This window comes from Corapipo altera, unplaced genomic scaffold (assembly GCF_003945725.1).
Source record: "Corapipo altera isolate COAL_440 unplaced genomic scaffold, ASM394572v1 51, whole genome shotgun sequence".
Taxonomy (NCBI): Eukaryota; Metazoa; Chordata; class Aves; order Passeriformes; family Pipridae; genus Corapipo; species Corapipo altera.
Genome location: NW_020884892.1, coordinates 4,890,656 through 4,904,200, shown reverse-complemented (window position 1 = coordinate 4,904,200; position 13,545 = coordinate 4,890,656). Strand labels below are relative to the sequence as shown.

Genomic DNA, 13,545 nt, shown 5'->3' with positions numbered 1-13,545 from the left:
GCCAGTTCAAGCCTTTGATAAGGTGTTTGCTGTTCAAACTGCTGAACTTCTACACATCCTCCTTCCATATCCTTGTTGCCACTTTTTCTGTTAGAGATTACCCACAATAATGCCAGTAGAGCAGCTAAAGGGAGTAGCTCTTGCCCATTTCAGTACATTTTCAGCCGTCTGGACCTGTGGTAATACAAAAAGTCTAGATGCATAGGAATACTAGTATTTTTTTAAAGTGTTAAAGTTGGATTTGTCAGATGTTTTCTGATATTTCTGTAAAAGCCAAGTCAGTGAAACAAAATGAGTATGAATTGCTCATTTGGAATGGAAACTCGAGAGGCTGCATGAAGCTTTTCTCTAAAACTAAAAGGCATAGTTTTCTATTCATTGTCTTTCATCGATAATGCCAAGGAACACTTTAGTGAGAAATCCTTTTACATGGGTGCTGTTCAAAATAAAACGTGATTCCTACAGACAACACAAGTTAGTTTTGAATGTTCCTATGCAGTCAGAGACTGTTTTATATGAGGAATACTGGATTGCAATTTCATCCTTTAACTTGTTCGAAAATAAGACTCCAGGCAGGGCTGAGAAGTCAGCTTCTGTAGGTTTGCATATACAAGCACTTAAAACATAACTTATTTTTACTGCATTTTAACTGGCATTCTGCCAGACAGCCTCGCTCTGTGTGTTCTGCAGTCTGCTTGCTTTTTCCTCCCCACCCACCTACCTTTGCAATGCTGCTGTGTTTTAGGGAATCAGTCAAAACAGCAATGGGAATGACAGTACCTACACTGTCATTTGTACCTTCTCTGTGCTGAGAAGGATGCCCATCTGCCTAGAAATGATTCTAGGCAATACAGGGGGGAAAAAAAAGGGAGATTAAGTGGCACAGCAATTGAATAAAGCTGTAGTTTAGTGGTGCTCGTGATGGATTATGTATAAATTGTCATGCCTTTTAAAATTCTAATCATGGTGCATTTGTAAAAGTATTTCTCCTTACTTACATAACAGGGTGCCTGAGGCTCTGCTGTTTTTAAAATCTGACAAGCTGACAATGTTGTGGTAATTCTGAAACACCGATGTTACCAGAGGCAACATGATTTTTATATTACTGCTTTTAGATTTCAGTAGTATTGAAACAGTAGAAAATCTTTTGCTATCAGAAGATATACTACAACTATGATGTCAACATGTTCATTTGACTAGTGGTATTTCAGTTTGCAACTTTTTATAATGCTCTGAAGCTGAGGTTTTATGATGCTGAAGAGCAAACCTTAACTAAAGGTTGTGCTCTTGGTGAACGTTTTATCTCACAAATTTGCTCTGCAGAGCTGAAATAATGTTTAAAGATTTAGTGTACTGATTTCTGCAATTCAAAATAAATCTCCTAATGCATAATGTTAATGTAGGTGAATGAATCCTCACTTAAGTTTCTATAATGTGTTTAAACCACCTGTAGGTACAGTGTTTCTTGATAAGTATTGGAGGTGCCTGAGGGGGAACTGTTTGCTTTCTTTCTGAACTGTTTTTGCCCCAGCACGCCCAGCTTGGCTGAGGGGCTCAGCTGTGCTCTGTCCATTGTAATGATGGGAGACACCAGCTAGAAAGTGACCAACTTCTGCACTGCCTATCTAGAGGTAACTGTGTGGGTGATAATGTTCTAATTACTTCAATCAGCCTTTTTTTTTTTTCAACTCACAAGCCATCTGTTTGTGCAGAAGTACTGGAGTTTCATTTAACACTCACCCACACAGTATGGATTCAGTAGTGGGCAGGTGAATGAGATCATTAATCCGAACAAAATGACTAAGATTCTGCCTGACATTTTTCATGGTTTCACAGCCTTTGTTCATCATTGGCAACAGGTAGTGGTTTGTCAAAATGGAGAGGGTAACAATTTAACAACTTAACTCAGTATTAGCAGCCTTTGGTTTTGCCATATAAATGTATAGTAATACAATGATTAGTACTGAGTGGGTTTATAGTCCAGCTATAAGAGAATAAAATATTTTATTCAGAATTCTGTTTTAATGCATATTTGAAATACAGTTTCTGCCTAGATCAAGAGTGTGACTCGTGAGTGGTTTAGTACCAAGGATGGGTACAGTAAGGAAGCTGAATATTAATCAGTAGGATAAGCAATGTATTTTGTCTTATTTCAGCAGAATAGGCCCTCCATCCTCTCCGACAGGAGGAGAGAAAGAGGAAAATCCTGCTCTGCTGGCCGAGAATTGTTTCAGAGAACTACTAGGACGAGCAACCTATGGAAATATGAATAATGCTGTCAGACCAGTTTTTGCGTAAGTTAAAAATTCATGACATGTGTTAAGAGATTTTCTTTATTTCATCCTCTTTTCTGTTGCACTAAATTCCTTCCTCCTTTTCAACCCAAAGGATTCCATTCATGTTTCTTCAAAAAATTGCTCCTCTTTTCATGTCACCTCTTTGTTGCCTGTATGTTAACTCAAAGGTAGTTGCAGAGAAAACTGATTTTAGAAGTGAATGCAATAGTTTGGATGGATCGTTGCCTCAGATGGCCTTTTTTTTCGACGTGAATCTGTTTATTCAAGATATTAATTTCCCATGGATGAGTGTTGCAATCAGTGGAGAGACAAACCAAGTAAAATACAAATAGCACAACAAAAGTTGCAATTTATACTGCCAAGTCAAGTCCAGTGTTTTTCAGTTCTCTGCGTTTGCCCTGTTGATTCCTTAAAAATATGTTGTGAAAAAAGCTACAAGCACTGAGATGAGTTAAGTCTGCCTCTTTCACCTCTGTTAAATGTCTGTTGCAAAGTAGGCATTTATCTCCTGGCTCTGCTTAGGCACATTGCACAGCAGAGCAGGGTTCGTGGCGTACAGGGAAGTTTTCCAGGCTCCATGTCCAAGTGGAGATCAGTGACAGGTGGTGCTCCCCAGGGGTTGGTAATGGGACAGCACTGTTTAACATCTCTGTCAGTGATATAGACAGTGGGATTGAGTGCACCCTCATAAAATTGTCCAGTTACACCAAGCTGTGTCGTGCAGTCAAACTCAGGAGGGAAGGGATGGCATCCCAAGGAATAGGGACAGGCTTGAGAGGTGGGACCTGTGAAAACCTCATGAGATTCAGTATGAGGTCCTGCATCTGAGTCAGGCCAATCCCCGGAACCAGTACAGGCTGGGGGATGAAGGGATTGAGAGCAGCCCTGGGTAGAAGGACTTGGGAGTGTTTGCTGATGAACAGCCCAGCAATACCTGGCAATGTGCTCTGACAGCCCAGAAAGCCAAATGTGTCCTGGGCTGCATCAGAGAGGGAGGGGATTCTCCCCATCTGCTCTGCTCTCGTGAAACCCCACGTGGAGTACTGTGTCTGGCTCTGGGGCCCCCAGTGTAAGAAAGACATGGACCTGTTGGAGCGAGTCCAGAGGAGGCCCCAGAGATGATCAAGGGGCTGGAGCACCTCTCCTATGAAGAAAGTCTGAGGGAGTTGAGTTTATTCAACCTGGAGAAGAGAAGGCTCTGGGAAGACCTTAGAGCCCCTTCCATGCCTTAATGGGGCCACAAAAGAGCTGGAGAGGGACTTAGGACAAGTGTGTGTAGCAGTAGGACATAGGGGCATGGCTTTGACTTGAAAGAGGGTAGATCTAGATTAGATATTAGGAAGAAATTCTTCACTCTGAGGGAGATGAAGCACTGGCACAGGTTTCCCAGAGAAGTTGTGGATGCTTCATCCCTGGAAATGTTGGAAGACCAGGTTGGATGGGGCTTTGAGCAACCTGGTCTAGTGGAAGATGTCCCATCCCATGACAGCAGGGTTGGGAACTAAGTGATCTTTACAGTCCCTTCCAACCTAAACCATTCTGTGTTTCTATGAAAGTTCACGTGTTCTAGGCATAAATCTTTGCAGGAAGCTCTGCACTTTCAAACCCCGGCTTTCCCTGGGGATGAGAAGAGCTGCTTGCTCCTTGTAGATTTTTCAAGATATGCTTCTGTTACAGGAATACGTTCTCTTAGATGGCCTTAGTTCTTCCCACAGGTATTAAGTATTTTATTCGTACACTGAAGGACTTTCAAGCTACCAAAAGCCATTTTCAAGTTACTGCTGTTACGAACAGAAATTGCAAAGGAAGGTAGGGTTGGTACTGAGAGCAGAAAATTTTTGTATCCTTTTGTTTTTCCCCAGAAAGCATTAAATACAAAGAAGTATACTATTCTCTTATTTTCCATAGGTACCTGTTATACCAGCCTGATAGGATTTTAAATGTTGCAAAATTGAGTGTTTAATTAAGAAATACTCATTCTTCCCTAGATTTAAAATTTGCATTCCCCAAATACCTGCCACCAGAGTGAACAGTTAGGTGCCAAAAAGTCTGAATGGACTATTTGGAACTACATTGCAGCTACTTTCTTACCACTTTTAAATTCTTTTGATAGGTTTATCACAAAACTTTATCATCATGTGCAGTTACTGCAGTCTTTTGTATCATTTTAGTATCAGGGAAGTTTCCTATAAATAATTCCTGATTCCCTAGACAAGAGTTAGTGCTTGGTTTGGGATTTGAGGAGGTGTCATACCTGTTTATCCTGTTGAAAGTCTAAAGCCTGATGTACTCCCAGCGTGTTCACCTCAGCGTGCCACATGCTGCCCTGAAATCAGTAGATAATAACCAGGTGCTCAGAATATATCATCTCTTTTATAGACAGTCTTTGTGGTCACCATTTGTGTTCATTCTGAGGAAGAATTGCCAAATGTGTCTTTTTAGAAATGATTGCTGTAAAGGTTTAGTATTTTTGAAGAACAAGAGATGCAGAAAATGCAATTTCAATCTGTTCTTCCTAAACAAAAAGGGAGTGCTGTATCTAATCAGCTTCACTTTGTGAGTGAGCACAACAGGTAGAATGAAAGTTCGAGATAGCGAGTCCATTGTACTTTATCGGATTGAAAAACCTGACTTAGCATATGATTAGGAAACAATTTCCCCTAACAATTTTCAACAATTTTACAGCTTTTAAGAAAACTCTGGAGCAATAGATAAGGCCTCTTATGTTAACACTGAAGGTACAGATTCAATTCCCCACTGGAAGATTCGTTTCATGTGGCACTGGAATATCAGGCAAAGTGGTATCACTTCCTTGCAAAGCTGAGATAATAGTGCTTCTGTCATCATGAAACTGGGTGTATTCAGTGATTGAGGGATTTAAAAATAATGAAGATAGTAGAAATCTGAAGTCAGTCTCCTGATACAGGTTTGGATTGACCTTAATTTTCCTTGCCTTTGGTAGAAAATCTCCATGGTTATAAATGTCTTCATGTAGCTAAATACTCTCAAATAATAATTTTTAATGAAATCTGACAGATCAGTCTGGGAAATTGTTTAATGAAAGTAAAAAAAATAATTATATTAACATTACCTGAAAAAATTTTCTATGTTGTATCAACAGTCAGAAGCTATTGAGACTTACTTAGCATGAATTTGCAGTGGTGAATAGATTAGGTAGATTCAAAGAGATCCAGGAACCTAATGAATATAAAAAACTTCCCAAGTGTAAAAACTGTTTATCTTACTGTATTTCCTTTCTTGTCAGTTATCACATCATCTCTGCAAGGCTTTCAAATACTAACACACTGGTGCATGATGCGTGAGCAGATTATTTTGTATATTCCCATACATGCATGCCTCAGTTATACTCTCTAATCCTCAGTATCATCTTGTACTGTAAGGATTGCTTGCATGTGTGACAATGAGAGGGAGTTCAGGGATCATTAATGGCGTGATTGGTTCTGCTGTTCCTTTTAAATTGAGAAACCCAGTAGTGCACATTTGCCACATATATGCAACAGATCTCAATGGAAGGCAGCTTGGCATTTGTTAATCCAACAGTAAAATGTTTTGTAACCTTACTTGGATCTTCTTTATTGAAATAAATGTAATTTGGAAAAAAAACCAAAGGAGTCAAGGTGTGACTCAATTTTAACGAAGTAAATACACCATGCTGAAAATACCCTTTACCCTCTTTTACAAAAACAAAACTACATTGAATACACTCTGTTATGATCAGTAAAATGTGTCACCTACAGTAATCTAATACTGGTGTTCTTAGGAGGAAAATTCTAGTACACAAAGTAAGCTGCCCATTGAGCTGTTACACAGATCTTTGACCTAGGCTGTCATCTTCCCTCTGCTGTCATCCCATCAGTTCATCTACCTGAAGCAGCTAATACTTGGCCTTTCTGGAAGAAGAAAACTGTATGTCTTGTTTTGAGAGGATTTTTTTTTTAACATGATATAAGATGTGGTTGACTGTAATCTGCCTGAATGGATCTTTGGGGCAGATAAATAGGAACTGTCAAGGGTAACAGAGAACACATGCTGCCCTGAAAGATTAAGGGATCAGTTCCAATCAGGAGAAAATAGTGGAGAGTATGATTTTCTATTTGATGAGAAAAAAATAAAATAGGTTAGCTAAAATAAGCTATCATGTACAAGAAATGATGGACCGTACTGAAATGATATTAAGAAGGAAGAAGACATGAATAAATACATTATAAACCTCTATTCCCTGAAGGACTTAAAGAGGTGATTTTGTTTGTTTTTCTACCTCAAGGCAGGATTAATTATACCTGTGCATTTGCAGTGTGCACAAGAAAGGCAGTTATCCCCAACAGGTAGTCGGGTTTGATATTTAGTAATGCAGATCTGTTGTTATTTAGACAGGCAAAATACCTTTAAAATCCCTGACATTCTTTCCTGTAGGGATTTCTATTAAAGGTATGTAATGTGTCAAAATGGCAGTACTCTTTTTTTTTTTAAGCTCTGCAGTGGACTGCAAGATAATTTAGGGCACAGGAGAGGATGGCTTTGTGTCAGCTGGTTTAATCAAGCTTGAAGGAGACCTGTGTACGCAGCTGGGTCACTGTGCTGGGAGCAGCTGCCCATTGAGTGAATTGAGACCTCCATTTTCTAGACAGAGAAAGTTTAAGCATCCATTCAGTCCTCCTGTGTTCAGAGCACTGACTCCTTTCACCTGTGGACTTTTGAGCTTGCTGTTTGAAGCATCTTTATGTGTTTCCTACGTTCTTTGAGAAAGGGCAGAGCAGTGAGGATTCTGTAGCTGAGATACCTGTTTAGAAACACAACCTAAATTCAGTTTCTGTTAGAAAGTTTTTTGGTGGTTTGGCCTGTTTGTTTGTTGTTTTTTGGTGAATTTGTTGGGTTTCATATGTTTTTTTTTAAACCTAAATCATAGCAATTAAAATGCATCCAAAATTACCTTTTCTTTCAGTCTTCTAGATTGAAAAATGCAGTTATTTTTGTCATGCTTTTTCAGATACTCAGATCTCCTTTTTGCAAAACTTTGTGTGCCCTATTCATAGCTTTCAGCATAGTGCTTAAGCAGAATTCCTTGTATTTGCTTAAACTCTGACAGAGTTTGTCATTTGTGGTTCCTCTCCCATTTAAAAAGAGAACCATGCATTTATCATTTGGATTCTGTTTTGGTATTTCTTGCAGAAACTGTTGAATTGCTTCAGATGTAAAGGTGTATATGCATGAAGAGTAGGGTTTTTTTGTTTTCCATATATTTTATTCATGAAACCACCATGAAAAGAAAAATAGTTCTTACAATCTCTGTTCTGAATGGAACATTCAGCCCTAATTATTTTGTAGCTTGTGATTAAAAACAAGTTATTTATCTTCTGTAGAGTAGAAGTTTGTCTGGGTGTTACAACATCCTCTTCAGCATACCTCTCATATAAGTGAGCATCTAATATCAGAGCCATTTTTATGCTTGCATTTTGTGTGGAAAAAGTATATATTCTTAACTGCATATCTCTGGAGTGACAAGGTTCCTTAAATTTCTGGAACTAGAAGCTCAGGCATTTCTGTTTCAGCGGCATGTATTGTGATCACATCCTAAACCTTGAAAAAAATGCTTTTTTTAAGTTCTAGATTTCTCAGTGAGTTATTAAGTCATTTTTTAGAAGTTTTATGTAAGTAAATAATCCCTTGGGGATGAATTTTGAGAAAACCCTAAGATACCATTTGTTATATCTGCAGAATGTCATTATTTCAGGTCTCTTAATTTTTGCTTACAGGCATTTAGACCACCATAGACTATGGGATCCTAATGAATTTGCTGTTTCCTGCTTTAAAATCATCATGTATTCTATACAGGTAGGATTTTCTCCAGTGTTTTTTTTTTTCCTTGCATGCATGTTTCGAACACATGAGAGAGGTTTAAATGCTCACCTTACCATGATAATGGTAGACAGTAGATGAAGTCAAAGAATCCAGAAGATCCCTTTCAATAACTCCAGTGGCAGGTAGTGCAGAGGTCCTTCAGCAAGCTCCAGAACGAGGACTAGGATAGCTGTACTGATCTGGCATTGTGCTTGACAAATAGATCTCTCAAATTGGTCATTTCTGTGTGCCAGTACAGCTGTGCTGCTTTTACAGCTCAAGAAACCAACTTCACATGGAACTGTGTTGTGCTCAAGGTTTTTATTAGTGAGCAGCCTGTATTGTGGCCTTAAGCTGAAGGAGGAAAGGTGGAAATTGGATATTAGGGAGAAATTCTTTACTGTGAGGGTGGTGAGGCACTGTACAGGTTTCCCAGAGAAGTTGTGGATGCCCCATCCCTGGAAGTGTTCAAGACCAGGCTGGGTGGGTCTGAGTACCCTGGTCTAGCAGAAGGTTCCCTGCCCATGACAAGGGAGTTGGAACTGGGTGATTTTTAAGGTCCCTTCCACCCCAAACCATTCTATGATTATATGATTGTCTGTGATAAACATGATCCAAGTCTGATTCTTTGTGTCAAACAGACATGCAGAAGATCAAGTCATAACAGTCCAGGTTTGTAGAAGAAAACTGAGTTTTCTCAGCATTTATATCAATGGTGCTGAAGTCCTTGAACTGCAGTTGGCTCACTGAAGGACCACTTCACACGTCCTCTGTGCTGTAGATGTTCCTTGATATTTTAAGACTGTAAACTTTTGTATGCTGGGCTGAATGGACCTGTGTAGCTTCATCTATCATGGTACTTTTTTGAAGTCATGTTTAGTCATGAATTGATGGAAATTTTGTTAAATTTCTGAATGAAAATGTTGCAGAACAGGAACATGGTCATGACTATAGCTGAGCGGTGTATGAGTTCATTTTCATTACAGTCACAGATGAAGCTTTTCTGTCTGTTTTTTAATAGGCACAATATTCCCATCATGTCATACAAGAAATCCTTGGACACCTTGACGTCCGCAAAAGGGACTCCCCACGAGTCCGTGCCGGCATTATTCAAGTTCTTTTGGAAGCAGTTGCAATAGCAGCTAAAGGATCAATAGGTAAGTTGTATTAAATTCAAGACATCAGGTCAAAGGATAGATTTGCAGGGTGGTGCTCGTTTTTGCTTTGGTTTCAAACTGAATGAAAGCATTTATTTTGAGAAGGTTTTGTATTTACTCGTTTTTTCTCCTTTGTGCTGATAAATTACTCAAACGTACTCTATTGTTTGACTGTTATATAACCCTTGTATTGAAAAACTGAATGAAAATGTCGTGAAGGGCTGGAATTCCTGTTTGTTAAGAAGTTTGCAAAGTCTGAGAGAACTGTGTGACTACAGAATGTCAAGAGCACTGTCGCTTTTTGACACAGCTACTGTGACCTGAGTGGTAATATGGGAGTTGAGTAAAATGATCCTTTGAGAAATTTTACCTTAATAACTGTGAAGCAGCTGAAACAAGGTGAAATATGTAATTTAAATGTGATATAGTTCCTTGAAATAGAAGTAGTTAGGAAGATACATACACACATGTGCTCTGCTTCTGATTTTTTTTGGTCTCGTGCTGTAATATTATTGCTCTGCCTCATTAGTTTGAGTCTGAGCCTGTCCTTTCTCTTTATACAAGACCCACTTGCATGCACAGACCTGTGAAGTCTTTTACTGTATGATGAAAAGAGCTCATTATTTGATCCAATATTTAGAACTGGATTTTAATAGCAGGTTTTGAAATAAATGAAGTTCGGGGTTGGGTACCTGCAGTTTAACCCATCGTTGATGCTTAATTTCAGCAACCACTCCTATTTTTTATCTGAAACTTGCATGGTGGCTTGATTCTGGCCAACAGCTGTTTGCTCATTCCCCTTTCCCACAGGACTGAAACAATGTAGACAGAAGGTGAGAAGTCTCATGGATCAAGATAAAGACAGTTTAATGGGTGGAGCAAAGGCTACATGGGCAAGGAAAAAAGTTACCTCCATCCTGGCCAGACCCAGTACACTTGATCAGAATGGATTATGCAGATGTATCTGATTGCATTTCCTGATTCCAAGTTAATTTCTAAAACATCAAGATGTAGGCACACTTCAAAACTTCCTTACGCCTCAAACATGAATTTCACTTGAGTTTCTTATGCTTACTCAGATTTCTTGTGAAAAGGGATTGAAAAGGTCAGTTTTCATTTTCTTGAGACATCTTTCCCTTGACAGGTGCAATCACTGTTATTTGTTGTTTCCAGGCCCCACAGTTCTGGAGGTGTTTAATACCTTGTTGAAGCACTTGCGCATCAGCGTTGACTTCGAGCTGGGTGACAGGCGCAGCTCAGCGGGAAGTGCTGCTTTCAGCACGAGCTCCAAGGAGAGCGATGAGAGGATTGTCCAGAATGCAATTATTCAAACAATTGGTGAGTAATGACAGTAACACAGGCTCACTTAAAATCCCTCCTGTTTTTCCCCTTCCACAATGAGATGGTATTGGACCAGCTTGAATCCAAAAAGAATAATACCAAGTGTGATATCTCTGATTGTATTTGCCTCATTCTCAGGCTCACTTTATGTGTTTGTCTTCTGAAAGGTTGTTCTTTTAAATGCTAACTGAGCAGATAGGGAAGAAGCTCGATGATAATTAAAAATGCTGGTAGACTTAAATTTTAGTTACGTTATTGTATGGCCCTTGAAATATAGAAATAAATCCCTACCTTAGGACTAATATTAGTCCTTTTATGAGAATCATATTGCAAACAATCGTATACAGTAAAATATATTTTAGTAGGAGCTACCTGAAAACTCGTAGAAACGAATGTTAAACACAGTAGCAACAATGACACCTAATGGCCGGGTGTGCTACAACAACTTAAGTACTTTAACGGGCAGCACTGTAAGCGGCGTAACAAATTCTTTAAATTGTTTTGTTGGAATACCCTCTCCCCTTTTCTCAGATTTTCTCTTTGTGATACTGATATTATATATTGCATTGCATTTATGATGTGTATTCCTTTCCTTAAAGAACAAGGGGAAGTGTAACTTAAATGTTGTTTACTAATCTGTACCTTGAAGCTTTTTAGAGCAGTACCAAGTATGTAATAGATTATTTCTCATCATTGCAGTAGAACTCCAATTTAAAATATTAACCCCCCCCCAAAAAAAAAAATGCTGGAAACCTCACAACCCAACTTTTTAAAGTAAAACTTCTTTCTGTCGATCATTGATTTCAAATCCCTGCTCCTCAAAGGACTTCTTACAACTAAACCATGCGACTAAGAGCATTGTCCAGATGCTCCTTGAGCTCTGTCAGGCTTGATGCTGTGACCACTTCCCTGGGGAGCCTGTTCTAGTGACCAGCTGCCCATTCAGTAAGGAACCTTTTCCCATCTGAGCTTCCCCTGATGAAGCTTCATTCCATTTCCTCATGTCCTATCGCTGGTCACCAGAGAGAGGAGATCAGCACCTGCCCTTCTGCTGCCCCCCTCAAGGAAGGTGTAGACTGTGATGAGGGCACCTCCCAACCTTCTCTTCTCCAAGCTGAACAAACCAAGTCATCTCAGCTTCTCCTCATAAGTCTTGCCCTCGACATCCTTCACCATCTTGGTTGTCCTTCTCTGAACAGCCTCTTAATAGTTTGATATTCTTATATTGACGTGCCCACAACTATGGAGGTGGGGCCGCCCCAGTGCAGAGCAGAGTGGGACAATCACCTTCCTTGACCGGCTGGTGATGCTGTGCCTGATGACCCCCAGGATATAGTTGGCCCTCCTAGCTGCCAGGGCACCCTGCTGACTGACACTTAACTTGCTGTTGACCAGGAACCCCAGGTCTCTTTCCATGGGGAATGTTGGGAATAACAGCATTATCTCTGTTCCCCTCCCTGGGTGCAGTCTCACAGCTGTGGCCATGCTACCGTAAGAGCAGGGCTCAGCCTGCAGCTGGCATTGGGGTGGCAGTGCAGTCCTACTGGAACTTTGACTGGGCAGCTGCCTCAGTCGTGGGGGGTGCAGGTCTTAGAGAGGCCAGGGCCTTCTATGGGTAGAAACTAGTTCTCCCTGGTTGAGCTGGAAGAGCTACAGCACCCTCCTTGTGTGCCAACTGTTGCTAGCACCCCCTAAGGGATTCTTTTAAGGCCAGGGAGGGTGTGTGTGCCTGATGTTTCTCTTGGCCCTGCACAGGCCCCTTCAGCCATTGTGGCACAGGCTGTGGGCTCCAGGTGGGTCTTTCTGCTCCCCTGGGTTCCTTTGGTTCGGGAAGCTCCCCCTGTGCACCTTGTGGAGCTCCCTGGAGCACTCCACTTCCCATCAGGAGCTGGTTGCATCCTCAGTCCCTCGGTACAGCAATAGTCATATATCACTTGTATGTCTGGGATTTGTGTCCCCTCACTTGTAACATTTAACGGAGACTTCACAGACAAAAGTAACAGCACTGTGTACCGTGTGGAACACTTCCAGTTCCTCATTAGTTACAAATTAACAGATGCCACGCATGTAATTTTTAAATTGTATATTTAGAGGAGGATAAAATTAGAACACTTTAGGATTCAGAGTTGGAAGCAAATGTCACAAAAAGACTCTCTAAAGCCATTCAGCAGAAATGAATATGTGAGATTATGGCCTAAAACAAATCATAATTTTATTCTCATCTATTTTGACCTTGTTAATATATTCCTTGTATTTATAAGGCTTTCCTTATAAAGAGAAGAGCCCTATTTATCTTCTGTGATTTCATTCTATTTTTATTTAGGATTTTTTGGAAGCAATCTTCCAGATTACCAGAGATCAGAGATTATGATGTTCATTATGGGCAAAGTACCTGTTTTGGGGACTTCACAATCACTGGATACCAGCCACCTTGGGTTTGTATATCCTACATTTTTAATTAGATTCTTGATAAAGTATGAAGCAAAAAACATTAAGAAAAGTGAAATGCAAATCCTTACTCCTTAGGGGCTGTATTAAATACTATGCAGAAGACAAATACTATGCAAATACCAAGACAAGCGCAGTGTCAGCAATATGAAATCAGCCAACAGACTTGATACTGATAGAAAATACCTGGTTGGAATCAAGCTTATTTTGCACTAAAACATTTCTTCTCTCCATATCTGTACAGATGTTTCCAAAATTATCCAGCGAATGCTGGTTAATTCCATAAGTTCTTACATGAGTGTTTTGGGAATGAGGAAAATTAAACTATGTCTACCTTTTTGCAAATAGCTGCATAATTTTCAAATTTTTTTGTTTTTAATACATTCTGTTCAAGCTGACTTCAGCTTAAGAAATAAACTGTACAAATTCCAGTGAATTTGTTT

At 39.8% G+C, this 13,545-nt stretch overlaps 1 protein-coding gene across 8 annotated transcripts in view; it reads left to right on the top strand.

Annotated features, from left to right (window-relative positions):
- EFR3A (EFR3 homolog A) overlaps window positions 1–13,545 on the top strand; it is a 78,135-nt gene that overhangs the window by 41,510 nt on the left and 23,080 nt on the right. For 7 of the 8 annotated variants that reach the window (XM_027645666.1, XM_027645664.1, XM_027645667.1 and 4 more), the window contains 5 exons: window positions 2,157–2,294; window positions 8,072–8,150; window positions 9,178–9,313; window positions 10,487–10,651; window positions 12,978–13,089. In XM_027645666.1, coding sequence (XP_027501467.1) covers window positions 2,157–2,294; window positions 8,072–8,150; window positions 9,178–9,313; window positions 10,487–10,651; window positions 12,978–13,089 — 630 coding nt within the window. The remainder of the gene's footprint in view (window positions 1–2,156; window positions 2,295–8,071; window positions 8,151–9,177; window positions 9,314–10,486; window positions 10,652–12,977; window positions 13,090–13,545) is intronic. The other variant, XM_027645661.1, reaches the window with a different exon arrangement.